At 40.0% G+C, this 16,552-nt stretch overlaps 1 protein-coding gene across 1 annotated transcript; it reads left to right on the plus strand.

The window, feature by feature from the left end:
* Positions 1-159: 159 nt before the first annotated feature.
* LOC111335504 (uncharacterized) lies at positions 160-14,970 on the plus strand. The gene is made up of 14 exons (XM_022941417.2): positions 160-755; positions 1,220-2,788; positions 4,387-4,713; positions 5,150-5,446; positions 6,023-6,307; positions 6,661-6,933; positions 7,053-8,804; positions 9,166-9,513; positions 9,806-10,138; positions 10,247-10,549; positions 11,063-11,365; positions 11,665-11,973; positions 12,706-13,008; positions 13,325-14,970. Exons 2-14 carry the CDS (start codon positions 2,725-2,727, stop codon positions 13,642-13,644), a joined length of 5,217 nt encoding a protein of 1,738 aa, XP_022797152.1. The 5' UTR covers positions 160-755; positions 1,220-2,724; the 3' UTR covers positions 13,645-14,970.
* Positions 14,971-16,552: the final 1,582 nt, after the last annotated feature.

Consider the following 16,552-nt stretch of genomic DNA (forward strand, 5'->3'; position numbering starts at 1 on the left):
AGCGGTCAATTAAACAGGAATTACATAAGGGAAATCGGTGTTTACTCTTACACAACAGGACAAGTGCAGGTACAGGAATAATACAGTTAACACATTACTAACACAATTAACCCATTACTAAAATTACTGACAAATCACTAAAATTCCAGAAAATAAAATAAACAGAGGAACGAACATGTCTTAAGTAGAAATTAGCCTAAGTGACTCTGGCACACTGAGAATTTGGAACCTCAAAACTCACAACCTTCAGGAAAGGCAACGCGCCAAGAAGGAATTAACCTCTGATCCCTAAGCTTGATGGCCAAACTTAAAGGGCCTGTAAACCCAAGAATACATGTTTTTCTTATTCCATGTAAAAAGTGTCATAGAAAACGAATCTGCAATTGGTTTTGCCCAATTCGACTTATTTAAGGAGAAATCGGCATTTTATACTGAAATTTCACTTCCGGTGAAAACAATAGAGAGAGGTCGTGACGTAAGCGGTGGAACTAAAATATTGCGCAACACGGACTTCACAGTGACATTGGTATGGCAGCTCGTTCAAGTAGCTGTAGTTCGGACGATGTTTTATCAGAGGGAAGCGACTCGAATGCCTTAAACTTATATGACAGCGATGGGGATAACTCAGAACCTTTAGGAGAGTCTGGGCCACGTCCTTATCAATATGAGCTGCGTAGAGTTCACCGGAATGATCCGCACGAAGACAACACAGAACCGGTTGATAGCGATGCCGATCGTCTCGTAAACACAGACTGGTATTTAATTCATTGTGTAATTTATTTGTTTTTGACCTGAAAACTTAATAAAGCAAGTTTCCAATCTAAAAGAATGCAACAGAAGTTTTTTAAATTGAGCGTCCGTGGGTGTTTTATATAAAATTGTCAAAGGTGCGAGTGTGGAACTTGTCAGCCAATGCCGACAACACATGAAAGTGTTTGTTGTGCGGAAATCGGGCAAGTGTGGCAAAAGGTGGAGGAACAAAGGCCTGAAACCCTAATGACTTGTATTACTGATGCGAGAGTGGCCCTGTATATATATAATTATCGAACCTTTTTGTGTTTGCTTCGATTAGAAATATAGAGAGATAGTTTCGCTATCTGATCTCTGGATCTTTTAATTTCTATTCAAAGTAAAAAAATGTTTCTCTAAGGACCTTTGATTACAAATCCACCGCTGTGTAAGCCGTGACACAAATTGTCTAACTGCTACTTCTTTGCAGGGTTTCTCAAAGAAAGCAGCAAGCGGGGCTGGCAAAGATTCTCTACGAAGATTTCTTTAGACAGATTTTTGTCTCTCCCACACTCGCCGTAGATGTTCAGGGAATATTTAACCAACTAAATTCCAGATCGCATTGTATACCGACATCAACGAACTCTTTCTTAATACTTGTTTCGGTTTCCGGCAAAGGTTCAAACAGGTCAATGCCTTTTTTGGGCTCATCACTGGCTCCCGAACAACTGGTTTCCCCATAATATTTTAACAGCTGAGAAAGGTGTTTTAAGAGAACCTAAAATCTGGAGGTTTCCGCGTAAATCAGTTCGGTACTCACCCTGTTAACTTCCAACTTTTGAAGACCTCTACTTCTCCTCGGTCGTTTCTCAGTACTGTCAGTCACCCCTGGATCTTCGCTGTCTGCTGAATGCAAAGGTCGCTTTTTTACCTCCGAAGAATTTTTTTCTGGTAGGGCCTGAATCGTCAGCGCAGCAATAGGAAGAAGTAGCTTTTGCTAGCTTTTAAAGACCCATTTCGACCATATAGCTTTTCTCATAGCAATCGGGAGACAAATGACTGCTACAGACAACAGAATGTTCGGACGGCTCGTCAAAATCGGCTCTTTTAACTTGAACAAATTGTCATTGTCGCTTCATATTTGCTTCTTTTGGAAATTTATGCATTGTATGCCCGGTTTTGTTTGAATTACTACAAAACTGGACTACACAATGCTTTACCATTACAAAACATTTTAATATAATCAACCCAATTATAAGTAAAAAAATCATGACTAGACCGGCAAACAGGGGCTGCGAAGGAGACTTGCACATATCTCACACGATCGTAAAAGAAAGCTTTTGACCTCAGTACAGGAAGGTTCCACCCGTGACGTCACAAGAAAGATGGCGCAATTCAAGATGGCGAATGTTTCGAATTTGCAAGGGCTTTTTCAAGGTGAAAATGGACTTTTGAGAAAAAACGAATTGCACATTTTAAGTACTTGATATATTTTTTAAACAGCTATGTGAAAAGAAAATGTACGATTGTTGGGTTTACCGGCCCTTTAAGGAAGCTGCTCTGTAACATTAACGTCATTCTACGACATTCGCGTGTCCTGTTTCCCGCCAGTCAAGTGCTGACTGTAGCTGTTCCATACACATCACGCGATGTACAGATACCTTAAATATTCCGCCTAATGACAAAAACTACCGCCCGTCAATAAAAACTGAAATCATGACATAATTCGGACCATAAACATTCCTTGTTTCGTCGCCAGGCGAGAATCAGTAAAGTCATGACATGCCTCTAAGGGTACAAATATTTAACATACCCGGTTGACGAAATTGCCGTCAACAGTAATCGAGAACTCGCAATTCCGTAGCCTGATTGGCTGAGTGATCAAAACTCCTGGTGTTCTATGAAGGAGGTATACTTGTCTTAGCTAATTCATTCGCAGGTTGCAGGAATAGTCAGGGCAAAGCAAAAAAACTGAAGTTTAGAGCAGTTTTAGCAATGGTTAACCTTTATGTTCTCCGCAGTACTCTCATTGGTATTTTGGGTCTCGCTGTAATGCCAGGTTAGTCCGTAAAATGATGTCTCTCTATCTTAGCCGACATGTCTTATTGGCAGTACTATATATTTATACAAAATTCTTTTTGCAAAATAATAATCGACCTAGCAGCATGAGAAATCCACCTGAGGTGTAATTTCTTATGTTTTGCGATCCATGTAGGGCAACGTTGTTTGCTCTCAACAGGCAAATGTTTTCGAAGGCACACCCCTGTAAACAAGCTATTCACAGATTGTGTTGGGTTGCATCGAGAAGGGTCATGAAGGTTTCTTTCTAATTTTTTTATGTAGCTCGACAAAGATTATAATCTAATTAGGCAGCTTTAAGAGGTAGGTTTGTTTATCAAAAACATTATCGGCTAGTATAATTTAGGGTCACACTGAAAAAATATGTTTTTCAGATGTTAACACGACAGGCTTTTTTTAGATATCAGAGGAGAAACTGTAGTGTAGTTTTAAAGTTGAAATAACCAGGACTCTCTCTTAACAATCCAGCAGTCCCTGAAAAGAAATGGAACAAAAAAATACGTATTTTGGCTCCGTGATTGTTCTAAAGCGATGGTATTCGGAAATGTTCAACGTCTTTCCAAGGCGCCAAGCGTCTTATCTTCGTAATTGCAAGATGTAAAGCAGCTAAGCTTTAATATCAATTCATATCCGAGCAGAGACTGGAGAGAAACAGCAAAGTAGTCGTTTGCATTTACAGCTGATCGGTTGATAATTGTGCCAGTCTCGCCGAATCTCAGGTCATAAACTCTTGTTATGGCTATCAATGGTCCTGAGATAACGTTGTCTTAGATTAAATTGTTCACCTGGGAAAACAGTGCAGTTGTCTTGCCCGTGGGGTGAGATGTAACATATCCGAAAAAAATTTGACGAGTTTGGCGAACTATCCTTATTCCACTGCAGGGTACGAATAGCTTGCAATTTCCGGTGTCGTCGGGTGAGCAAATGTAAAGCATATTACAGCCAAGCAATTCGAGGCAATTAAAATTCAATATTTAACGTAAAAGCAAACGATTATGTAGGTCTTGTGCAATGAACTATTTCGACTGTAAATGTTAAAGTGAAGGGTCTCGACTCTTTTTTATTCATAGTTGATTCTTTAATTGATTTATTTTCAGAAGTAATTGCATCACAAATTCTGGCCGTTAGTATTGGTAATGCAATATATTTACTTTTTGGCTTGCTTCATGAAGCAGTCCTCTAAACAATTCGCTTCTTTTTTTCTTCGACATTTACCTTTCATCCAGCTGAACGAATCAAGGTTTCAGTCAAACTTATATTGGATTCAGTCTTCTGTTTAAGACTTTATCTCGTTGCAGAACAAAGGAAAATTTCATTATTAGTTCAGAGGTATACTGAATATGTTTTTTAGTAATCAATACTGCAGCGGAGAAAATCAGCCGAGAAAATTTTATAATGTTAAGCTAAGTTCACATTGTGGCGTTATCTTAGTGGACGTATGAGTAGAAAGAAGGAATAGGACCAAGGCTTGAAATAAACACAGTTACACTAATACGTGTGTTCATGTTCACTTATGTACTCATTTATTTATTCATTCTATCTTATTTTCATGTCTTTTTAATCATTCTATGTATTTAGAAGTATTGGGGTCAACAGGAGCACCGTATTTCATCAAGGAGCCGAGAGACACGTATGCGCAGCGGGGTAAATCCGCTGTCCTGGACTGTTTGGTAGGCGGAAACCTTAAGGCCGCTATAGCATGGAGGAGAAATGGTATTGTACTCGATTTATCGCAAGATGACCGGAGAATGATAAGGCCGGACGGGTCTTTGTATTTTTCGAAAGTTAATCATAACACTACTGAAAATTCAGATGAAGGAATCTACCAGTGCGAGGCGTTAACACGTAATGACATGGATCTAGATTTCCAGATTTTGAGCAGAACTGCTCGTCTCGTTGTTGCTGGTAAGTCACATCAAGCCTCTGTTACTAAATTGAAAAGGAAACTCGTCTCCGTCAGAAAAAATTGCCATGACATTGCTTGAGGTTTTATTTATACCGAAAAAACGGGTAGCAAATGATGTTTAATAGGTAATCTAGCATTCGTAGTGAGTCAAACTTACAGAAACCTGAAGGCGAATCGGGAAGTTTGTGGAGTGCTGCATTTCGAATGCGGTACAGTATCTTCGCTCCTAGTGCGTCTATGAAAAACGTCATTGGAGAACACTTCAAAGATAAGAAGTGAAGTCGTGCCGTGGGGTGAATTTGCCTCCGGTTGATAAAATGACCGAGCAGCTATTCATCTTGAATGTCTTGAATCAACACATAAAAGAACTAAAGAAAGAAACAAAGACAAAAGTGACTGTAAGAATATCAAATGGCATGTGCTTTTGATCAACAGAAATTTCATCCAAGGTGGCTGTTACTCCATCCAAATTACAAGTTTCATTTGGAGACACATCAAGGTTTTATTGCAACGTAAACGATTCAACACCGAAAGCCGTTGTTAGATGGAGAAAGCTTGGAGAAAATAACTTCATTGAGTCTAGAGGACGTTTTACAACAACTTCCGATGGAGCCTTACAGATCGCCGAGAGCAGTTTTAATGACCAAGGAGACTATGAATGTACGGCAGAAAATACTGTGACTAAAACGAGTTACACGAGTACAATCACAGCGTCACTTAAAGTCATAACGGGTAGGACATATAAGATATATTTAGGATATATATGGGTAGCATGTCATCGTTGACCATTTCTTATGCTAGTGCGCCAAAAGTTGGCCCGCAAAATTAAATGGAAAGTCCTTTTCTACTCAGCGTATCAGTAGTTTATCATCCCATTCGTAAACTGGTCCTATAAGGAGGAGGTGTTTCTATCGTACTTTTCAAATAACCCCAAAATAAGGCTGTCCTTATGTTTGGGGAAAGAGACATTTAATGTCACATCAGGCTCTGTACCAGTCATCAAACACTCAGGGAGGTTGAGAGGACTGTCGACAAACTAATTTCAAACCACACAAGTTTTCAGATGAGGTTCTAGAAACATGGAAGAAGTCCCCTGCTGCTGAGAAAGAGTAACAGCCTTTATATTGATTGTTAGGTTGGTCATTCGTTAGATAACACACCAATGCCTTGTATTGCACGGGTGTTTTACGAGGAATCATAGTAAGTCAATACGTCAGTTAGTTACATGGCTGAAATTCGATTTCTTTTGTTGTCGTATCCTGGTTGAGTGCGTTATTATGCTATATTTTCCCTTCTTCCGGTGCATAGATAGCGAGTTTCCTCGAGGTCCAACTGTTTCCGTCACATCTGACGAGAGAAGAGTCATCGCTGGAGATATTTTCATACTCGAATGCATTGCAAACGGATTTCCTAAGCCAAGAGTCACATGGCTATTAGATGGGTTGCCTGTGGTGCTCGGGAGTGGTTATTCTGTTGTTGGGGAGAACAACCTTATGATTGAATCAGTAACTGAGGAACAGGCAGGAACATACACCTGTCGCGCAATTTCACGAAACGGCATTAAAGAAGCTTCAATCAAGCTAGAAGTACATCGTAAGTTATATCAGTTCGAACAGGTTATTAACATGCATCTCCACATAAAGGGGAAATAAATCATTTTTCAGATTGGTGATTTTTGGGCAACCGCCACCCGAAAAAACTGCCTTATCCGAGTTTTAAATATTAAATAAACAAAGCTTATTCCACGTGTTCAGTGGGTGAACGTGGCACAAAAAAAATGGTAGAGGTTTGCGTGACTCATCCAAAACGTCCTTTCCTTTCTTGCTCTACAATTGTATTCTGCGCCTGTTCACCGACTGAAAAAATCGAAAGAGGCTCTGATAACCGACGGCAGGCTTAGACGAGTAAACATGGTATATGATCAAGGTTTTTGTTTTATTCCACAGATCCCCCTGTATTCATCAAGAAACCAAATAATGTCCATGCTTACTCCGATTCCAATGCACTGTTTGAATGCTTTGCTGACGGAATACCCAAACCGGTTATCACATGGAGTCGAAATGGAGACGTGATTGAGGAATCTTATTTCAACGATATTGGAGACGGATACTTGCTGGTCAAGATGCTTGTGCTGTCCGACATGGGACCTTATCAGTGCTTTGCAGAAAACTACTTGGGAAAAATACAGGCCACTGCAGAACTTAACGTTTACATGGAAGGTATGTAATAACATGTTAATCTTTTATCTCAAACTCAAGGTTATAATTGACCACTTCTGTTTATCAATTAATTATCCTTAATAAATTACTTATGTAACTTTTAAATCATTGTCACATAGGCCAACCTCTTCCATCAATACATACCACAACTGCCCCTAATGCAGAGACTCCAGATAGCACACCTGGCTCGTTTGCCGCTGGAGCTGAAAGTACCACTTTTGGCCCAGTCACCACATCAACATCAGATCTTTCATCGAAATCACATCCTACGCTGGTCCCTAAAACAACTACCACTTTAGATACCGAGGGTACCCTAAATACCGCAGCCACCCCAGTTACCTCAGCAACTTTTCATACAACAGTGACTTCAGCCACAAAACAAACTTTAAAAACTGTTTCAATCCTGAAGACTACTGCTGCTTCCGATAGGACAACAGCCCTTGATAGCATTACCACTGAAGATACCACAACAGCCCTTGACTCCGAAAGTTCCCAACCTACCTCGTCGATCAGAGCTACCACAGCGTCTCCGGATGATTCGACATCAACATTTCATCATTCTTCAGTCGGAGAAAGTACCACTGCTTCAGGTGATAAAACAGCTCCTTACACTAGTGCTACTTTACCTGCCACAGAAACTTCTGATGCCACATCAGCAGTCACCGCAGATACCAGACCCAACTTAGCTGCTTCTCCAACCTTAGGTAACAACGCTAAAGATCCTGATACACTAACGACCCTAGATCCTACTACAGTCACAGGTACAACTGATGCTTCGGGTTCTGCCACTGCCAAAGCTGCCCCTGATATCACATCAGCAGCTGCCACGGACACCACAGCTACCCCTTTTACCATTTCTACTGCAGAGAGCAAAGTTTCCATAAGTAGCACGTCAACCCAAGATTCAAAATTAACTTCTAAGTTGGCGTCAACCTCAGATAACGCTTCAGTCACGAATGCTGTTTCTTCTTCAGACACTTCAACAAGCTCTGATAACTTTAACCCCTATACCATAGAAACCTCAGTCACCACATCAGCAATAACCCCAGTTACAGCAGTCCCAGGGTCAACCGCTTCCACTACTGTTTCAAATACAGCGCCAATCTCAAATACCGATGCTGTAGTGAGCATCTCTTCCATTCCAGACACTACTGCTGATTCATCAGAAGTAGCAGGTATCGTTCCAACAACTTTCCCTCGCAGTAGCGCAGAATTCTCAGATACCACAACAACTTCAGCTATCACAACAACCGTGGAAACTAAAGAGACACGGAAAATTACAATGGTTTCAGATACTTCAGCGATTCCACACGCCACAACATCTGTCTCAGATACTAAGATAGCCCAGAATACCGCATCACCATCGTACACCACGGCAGAGCCACACATGACAACACCCTTAGAGACCTCAACGAATACAGATATAACATTAGCTTCAGAGACTACAACGGTGCCAGTTACCGAGTCAATCTCAGATATTTCAACAGCCGAAGTTATAACAGCAACATCAGATTCTACCCCAGCTTCAGATAGTACAGTTGCTGTACTCATGACAGTAATCCAAGGTATCTCTGAAACCCCAGCTTCCACGGCAATGGTGGATTCCACAAGAGCTTCAGCGCCCACAGATTCCACAAAACATCCATATTTTTCAGCTGCGAAAGATGCTGCACCAACAGTAGAGGCTACAACTACGAAGACTGTCACTGTGGCAAATCAATACGCCACAGCAGTACGAGAAGTCATAACAACATCGGACGCCACAGAACCTCCTTACAACCCAACTAGAGAAATCACTAGTTTCCCAGACGTCACCTCAGACTTTACAACTCCTCTGCTTATCACAACAGCACCAGATGTCCAGCATCGAGGTTTGAAATCTTAATTTCTCTGATTATCCTTTTCACTAAGGTTACCAACCGCAGCAAACAGCCGTAGAAAATTAAAAAAAAAAAAAGTTATCGGAAAGAGGAAGTTACAAATTCATTTTTAAAGACCCATATTCCACTTCAATCAAGCCTCATTTAAACAGCTAAACTGAACATAGTGATCAGTGAAAAGCTATTTCGAGGTATAATTTTTAAAAAGGGGTTGTCGAAACATTTCTCTGTGTACAATTCTGTTTTCTTTTTTCTGTTTTGGATTAATGAAAATGATTCGTGTGGAAACAAAGATCGTGTAATGATTATTAGCAGAAAATTGCAATAAATGGTTGTTCTAACATTTCAACAGACGAACTGCCAACCATTGTCAGAGAAAAAACCGTAAGAGAAGGCTCGATAAAGGTCATCAAATGCATAGCAACAGCAATCCACAAACCTGACGTAGACTGGTACAGAAACGGCAAGAAGCTGCCTACGATGAAGTGTTCCAATTTAAGTGATGTCAGATGCCAGGGAATTGCGTATGAAGTTTACGAAGAGCCTAAAGAACGCAAGTTTCGGGGAAAGAATACTAGGACTATAAAAGTTCTTAAAATACGAAGTGCAGTATACTCAAGAGATCAAGGAAAATTTGAATGTGTTGCAACAAACGGTCACGCCCAACCTGCAAAATTAATCATCAATCTAAACGTCTTAGGTATGATTAAACTTAAAGCGATGTTAACTTTTGTATTTGCACTCAAAATTTGGTTACCTGACACTCACGTCGGTGGCCCAACGGTCCGGAAAGTAAACAAAAATCATGTTTGTTTATGAAAAGAAGCAGATTTCTGGGGCCTTGTCTTGTTCATTGCTCACTTTTTCTGGTTTGGCAATGTTACTGCAAATGCAATTCTCCAGCAAAGTCGCCTTTCTTTACCCCTTTACCCAAATCATTAATTTTTATATTCTGTAAAACTAAAACACCACGTGTTAATTATCCTTTATAGCTCCGCCCAGATTAATACAAAAACCATACAAGGTGCTCAGTGGTAACGGCAAGGGGTCGAAAGTGTCTTGTGTGGTGAACAAAGGGAATCCTCTGCCAACATTCAAGTGGGAATATCAAAACATGGATTGTTTCACTTTGAACACAAGCGCTTGTGAGCCAGTTGAAAGTCAATGGATGCCCGTACCTGAAAGTCTACTTATGTCTCCTCCAAACTTACCGATAAAAAAGAGTGTGGTCAAAGTTCAAAGTAATCAACCAACTGCGAGCTTCAGATGTCTGGCGTCTAATAAACTGGGAAGTGATTTTCATATCATCAAACTTGTTCGAAGTGGTAAGAAATTTGTACTATTTTATTATTCTTAATTTTTCGGAAGTTATTCAAATTTCATAAGAATTATTTTGACATTTCCTCATCTACTGCACTTGTTTTTCTCGGCAGAACCCTTGGCCTTTGTTAAAAAACCACAGAATATTTTAAAAGGATACCTGGGCAAAGAAATACTGATAAATTGTTCCACCAATGACCAAGATGCTACAGTGTCCCTTTTTTACAGGCGCCATCCCTTTGTGGCCTTTGCCGAACTGAAGCCAGAAGAAAAAAAACTTTTAAAGAAAGGACAGGCGTTCGAACTTCTCAACGTCGGTTTAAGAGATGCTGGATTCTACATCTGCGAGGCTAAAAACGAAGCAAATGACAAGATTCGGTGGCCTCCGGGAACAGGATATTTGATTATTAATGAAGGTGAAGTGAATTCAATTCCCTTTCTTGATACTAAAGGAAACCTGATTACAATAGTTTACGAGATTAAAGAAACGAGTAGATTGAATAAGGAGTGTGAGAAGTAAGCCCACGTGATGGAATGCTTGTTTGGCGATGCAGACATGTGCACGTGCATCTTAGCGGACATGTTAGATGAAGACAGACTTGGACCAGTTTAAGTCTCTGTGCAAGTTTAGGTGTCTCATGAGCTAACATTCTCAGAGTAGGATGGGCAGAAGGAACAAAGGGCCCAGAACTGAAACTATTCTTATTGTAAGATTGCTGATAAACAATAAACACGTGTATCAGATAAAAATTCATATCTGAGCAGCCTTAAAAGGCAACAAAAGGGTTCTATAATTGCATTAGAACCCAAGATAGCTACACCTTAAGTCTGGACTGCCAATGATATTACTCACCCTATCTCATTGAGACTCTAAAATTTCTGTAATTCGTCAAAGTTGTGCATGTGCGTATTCTTGGTTTTCCCAACAGAACCGTTAGAATTTCTCGACCAGTCACCAGTAATCATACGAGGATATCTGAGCCAGAATGTAGTCATTAACTGTTCGACAAATGATCGGGAAGCAACAGTGTCTCTTCTATACAAACAGCATCCGCTTGCTTCCTTCCATGAGCTGAATCTTAGAGAAAATAAACTATTGAGGAAAGGAAAAGTTTTTACTCTTCTAAATGTTGAACGCAGAGATGCTGGAATATATTCCTGCCAGGCGAGTAATCGGGGTGGTTGGAACATTCGATGGCCACATGGCAGAGGATATTTGATTCCTATTCGAGGTAAGGTAATTCACAGGATTTTAGCCAATTGATTTGTCTCCAAACAAAACATCAACTTTCCCGTGACTTGAAAAATTATGAGAAATTGAATAAAAAAAAGGCCATTTTATATAGAAGCGGTCATAACGGATAATATGTTGTTGACTCGTTACTCAGAATTGGTCATAGTAAATAGCACATGGTTATGAAATATTCCAGTGGGAGACCTGTGACTTTGAGCTCCAGCGGCACAAACACGCACAGTCTGGGCACTTTCCTGTCAAATATGAATCTTGTATTTTTCCCTTATTTTGTTGCAGGTGGATTACCAAATCACTTCGTTTTAAGGCCTAAAACAGCTGTTACTGTACGACAAGGACAACAAGTAACTATTACTTGTGAATCAGAGGGTGTGTCAGAAACCAAACTACAGTGGGTAAAACAAACCAACAAAGAGGATGTTTCTGTCCCAAGTAACCTTGTTACTGTTGATAAGGACAGGTCCACAAATCAAGTTAGAGCCATCCTTAAGATCTCAAATGTTCAGCCAGAAGATGCTGGTGTTTACAAATGTGTGTTGAGGGTGTTTGACAAGACAGACCACAAGATGACGTCATTACATGTTAGAGGTATTTTAAATAAATCCTACGGCCTACGAGGGTTCCCTTGTTCATTTTATCATCATTGCAGATTTTTTTTCAATTGAACTATAATTTTTTTTTACAAAATACGCCTCCTATGTTGCATTCATTATTTCGAAGGCCGATGAAGAATCTTTTCTCATGGCCTCAAGTTCCCAAGGAAAGAAAAGCTTACGAGACTTCTTATGTCCAAAAGGCTTTTCAGTTGTAGACCACCAGCAAACCTACTTTTGTTTTCGTTTCGAGCGTTAGCCCTTCGTCAGAGCGAAGAAGGACTAACGCTCGAAACGTCAGCTTTTTAACTCGTTACGGTGGCAAATTTACAGTTTCAACTTAGTTGATGTAGCCAATTACACGTATGATGCACGATCCTTCGCAGTAGATAGCGCAATTTATGCAATAGCGAAAATCAGACCCGAAAAAAAAAAAAAAAAAAAATCAAGCCTGTACGGGATTTGAACTACTGACCTCTGCGATACTAGTGCAGCGCTCTACCAATTGAGCTAACAAGCCGACTGGGAGCAGGCCATTAAGTTGATTCGTAATAAACCCGTGATGATAAATCAAATACGATGAACCGCAGTTCAAAATATATGAACTTCATATATTCATTGTATAACCAATTACCTTGTTACCCCCACCGACGCAGCACCACAGTTTCTTTAGAAACGTTCACCCTTTATTCATTCTACTTTTGTTTAGTTGTCAACTTTTTTGCAGAACCATTAACTTTCCTCGTCAAACCAAATGTGATTTTGCACGGATACCAGGGCCGGAGGTTGATGATAAACTGTTCCACTAACGACAGAAATGCTACAGCATCTCTTTATTACAGACGCCATCCCCTGGCACCTTTTAGGGAGAGAAAAATCGACGCAAAGAAGCTTATGTTAAAGGGTCAAGTGTTTACACTTCTGAATTTAAGTCAAAAGGACCAGGGATTGTATGCTTGTGAGGCCAAAACTGAGGAAAATGAGATTATTCGCTGGCCATCTGGACGAGGTTATTTAATCGTCAGCCAAGGTAAAGAGAATTTCTAGAATCGTTGCACTTGTTGTTATCTAGCGGTACAAATTTACAAATGAAATTTGGATTAGCAAAACGATGGTTCTTTCAGATACAGGATTTCGATAGATTTAGGATTATACGTCAGTGCAAGGTAGTCCCCTGCAATGGACTAGAGGTACTTCATCTGCAGAAATCTGAATAAGCTCTGGAAGTAACAGGCCTCTATAGTCGCCCGAGTAAATGTGGACCGCATACCAATGTTCATAAGATTCAAGTTGTTGAGGTAGTTCTAAAAGGCTGAGGTGTAGTAATCTCTTTGTTTAATTTGCAGCTCGACTCCCTGACTATTTTGAATTGGAACCAGCCAATCCAATCAAAGTGTCGACAGGCGGAAGCACAAATGTCACGTGTGAATCAGAAGGCGTGTCAGTGACTCAGCTGCAATGGAAGAAAGGAGATATCAGTAATGGTGGTGCGTCAGTCCAGGATAGAATGGTCAGTATAGTGAAAGACAAGTCCACCAACCGGGTGCAAGCTGTCCTAAGGATAACAAACGCTCAAATGGAGGACAGCGGAGTCTACCAATGTGTGCTAAGGGTATTTGAAAAGACGAATATGAAGTCTGTTGAGATCACGGTTAGCAACAACTGAAAATGGTGAAATGACAGTGGCCGTCTCCTTAGCTCGTCTGGTCCCAAACTCATTTTCTAAGTGTCGTAAAGATCTCTGAAGTCTAATACGAAGTTGGCTCTAAAAGTCTGGTAGACATAATCTTAAGCTAGCTTTAAGTTCGATGGATTACCTTTATAACTACAACCTGCGGATATACCCATATTATCAGCCTTGAGACCTGCAATGGATTTAACACTAATTAACAATTATTCGCCGAAGGCGAGGTGAATATTGTCGAATAATCCCCGAGACAAAGTCGAGGGGAATATTCGACAATAATCACCGAACCTGAGGCGAATAATTGTTTTAGTATAATTTCAGAACTGAGCAACAGAGAAATTTCTAAAATCATAACATTTTAGTAACATTTATTAACATTTTATTTTAACATTTTATATAAGCCGCGTGGAGCGGTTTATATAGCGTCATATAAGGAACCGCTCGACCAATCAGATTGCTGGAAACTCTTTGCTCAGCTCTGAAATTATACTAATAGTTATTATTAGAGTTGGGTCCCCCCGGCTAGCCTCTTCCCATCTTCCGCAGGCGGAGCAAAGCACGTCTTGCGGCGCTAATAGGGACCTTAAGAAACCACGACGGCGACTGGAACGAGGACGTGGAAAAACAAGAGATCTAATTGGTAGAACAATAGCTCAGCACGTGCGTTTTGAAACTTTGTACATTTCTTAGCCGTCCTATGCAAAACGATAACGTGAAATCGCCAAAATCTGCGTCGTCTGCGAACCGAAACCGCGACGGCAAATTATTTTAATTTCCACTTGGAACTCAACGGCTACTTTATACATCATGCTGAAGTTGAGCTGTGGCGCTAAATGAGACAGTAAGCTCCTGCAACCATTTTTGAAATTCTAACTAAGAGTAGAAATTCATTTTTTAATCGAAGTCTTCCTTGGCGTCGCCGTCGTGGTTTCTTAAGGTCCCTAATGATACGGGCCTGCTCGCACGCTACTGTCCAACATGACCGAATATTACTGAGTTCTGATTATGTTCTCTGATTACCATCAGCCCCGCGAGTCTTTGCTGCTCATACTCACCCACGGTTGATGAATAAATTAGGTCGGTTTTATCGCCTATCCGTACTTTACTCATAAGAAATTCAGTTTTCTTGTTCTAGTGGATGCGATACAACGAGTTGTTCGCGTATCGAATAAGAGTTAATATGACAGTGATTCGAGGTTACTGACGAAGTTACACAACTCCATTTTTACAATAGGTCCAACAAAATCATGTAATTCTAAGTTTGTAACCATTGGGACTCATTAAATACATAACTTAAATTAAAAACTCGACGTATCAGTGTCAAATGGCGCCGTTATCAAGAGAAAGATGATTATTCTGAGAGAGCCAGAAGACCCAGTGGAGTTGAAGAAATTGTTACCATGACGCATCAAACAACGACCTTGGCGTAAATTCTTCAGTCGAGGCCGAGCCAGCGTATTCAAAGCATATCTTTGACAAGGCAGTCAAACTTGTTCTCACTCTTAGCAAATATGTCAAATTGACTTACAAAGTTTGCAAGAGTAAAGCAATTGTGGTCATTCTCATGACTTCGGAGCTGACGCAATTTGCCATTGCAAATGACAAATTTGCTTTTGCCATGACAAAAAATACGTCACCTGGACGTGTAACCCAACTTCACATGAGTACTGACAATAATAGGGTGTTTTGTTGATATCCACGTTTGCCCAAATTTCTCAAATAACAGTTGTTTGAGACCTTTCGACCAAAATTTGGTAAAAATACGTAACAAAAAGGCAAGTCCTTAAAAGAAAAAGAAACAACTTTATGTTTCTCTTTGAAAGCTGGCAAAGTTTCTATTCACTTACCATCAAAAGGAGCATTTATAAACCAAATTGACAACATCTGAACGTGGACCTCTGTTGAATAAACTTCACGCTCTAAATGAAATGAAACGTGCTAGTCATATAATATGCCTGACTTTTCATTTAGCACTGTTTGTGCCTGCCAACCATGTTTGAAGTTCAGAACTGACAGGATGTTCAAAATACGCTCGTACTTCAAATAGGGCCGATGTTCGTTTTCTTGTAAGATGCGTTTTAGAAAAATGCTCATCAAACATCCTAACCTTTTGCTATGGATGCACCATTTCGGTATGTTAACTGTTAAGTATTTTTTCGCAGTGATCTATCTGGACTTACGCTCCACGTATATCTCCACGCACTATTGAAAACTTCAGTCTCCGCTCCAAGAACGCTGCTTCACAATAAATCACTTGAAAACGAGTGCCCCAAATATTAAAGTCACAAAACTAAACTTTTGTAAAAGGTATAATTTTAAACCCTACTTTTGAAAAAGTACGGGGTATGCATAGAATTGATATTAATGGACGAGAGTATTTGTGAACATTGCATATTGTATCCCTGTGCATAACATTGGTGCTCTACTGCGCCGGCTTTCTATCACAAAAGCTGCAATCTGTTTGGAAACGCTCTTTACCATCTATTTCGTGATAGATGTTTGAATAAAGTGAATAATCTAACACTGGGCGGTTGTTAACAAAGTAAATAAAAACATGAGATTGTCATATCAGGTTTTAAACGACTAGTAGAAGTCGTTATTCGTTCTCGATTTATTCGAACTTCGCCTTCGTCAACTCAGTATCAAGCGTTTGAAATTACAAGCTCGTTGAGTAATTTTTAATTCATATGGTTCGAACGTGACAACCAGAAAATTGTATTACCCGACTTGTCTTTACTGCCGAGAAATATAGCTGACAATCAACATGGCAGGTGGGCAGTTTTGTTCTTGATTAAACAAAAGTCAAAATTTCAAACAAAAATAAATACACCCATTTTCAAATACGTTGCAAATTTGAAAATATATATTGAATGTACATACCTTTAAT

Source organism: Stylophora pistillata, chromosome 9, assembly GCF_964205215.1.
Source record: "Stylophora pistillata chromosome 9, jaStyPist1.2, whole genome shotgun sequence".
In the NCBI taxonomy this organism is placed as follows: domain Eukaryota; kingdom Metazoa; phylum Cnidaria; class Anthozoa; order Scleractinia; family Pocilloporidae; genus Stylophora; species Stylophora pistillata.

What these genes read in the sequence shown, in the direction of transcription:
- LOC111335504 (XM_022941417.2), top strand. Translation starts at nt 2,725, where the DNA reads ATGGTTAACCTTTATGTTCTCCGCAGTACTCTCATTGGTATTTTGGGT. An exon ending in GTCACTTAAAGTCATAACGG is followed by an intron (nt 5,447 to 6,022) that starts GTAGGACATATA and finishes TCCGGTGCATAG; the next exon opens with ATAGCGAGTTTCCTCGAGGT. An exon ending in CATCAATCTAAACGTCTTAG is followed by an intron (nt 9,514 to 9,805) that starts GTATGATTAAAC and finishes TATCCTTTATAG; the next exon opens with CTCCGCCCAGATTAATACAA.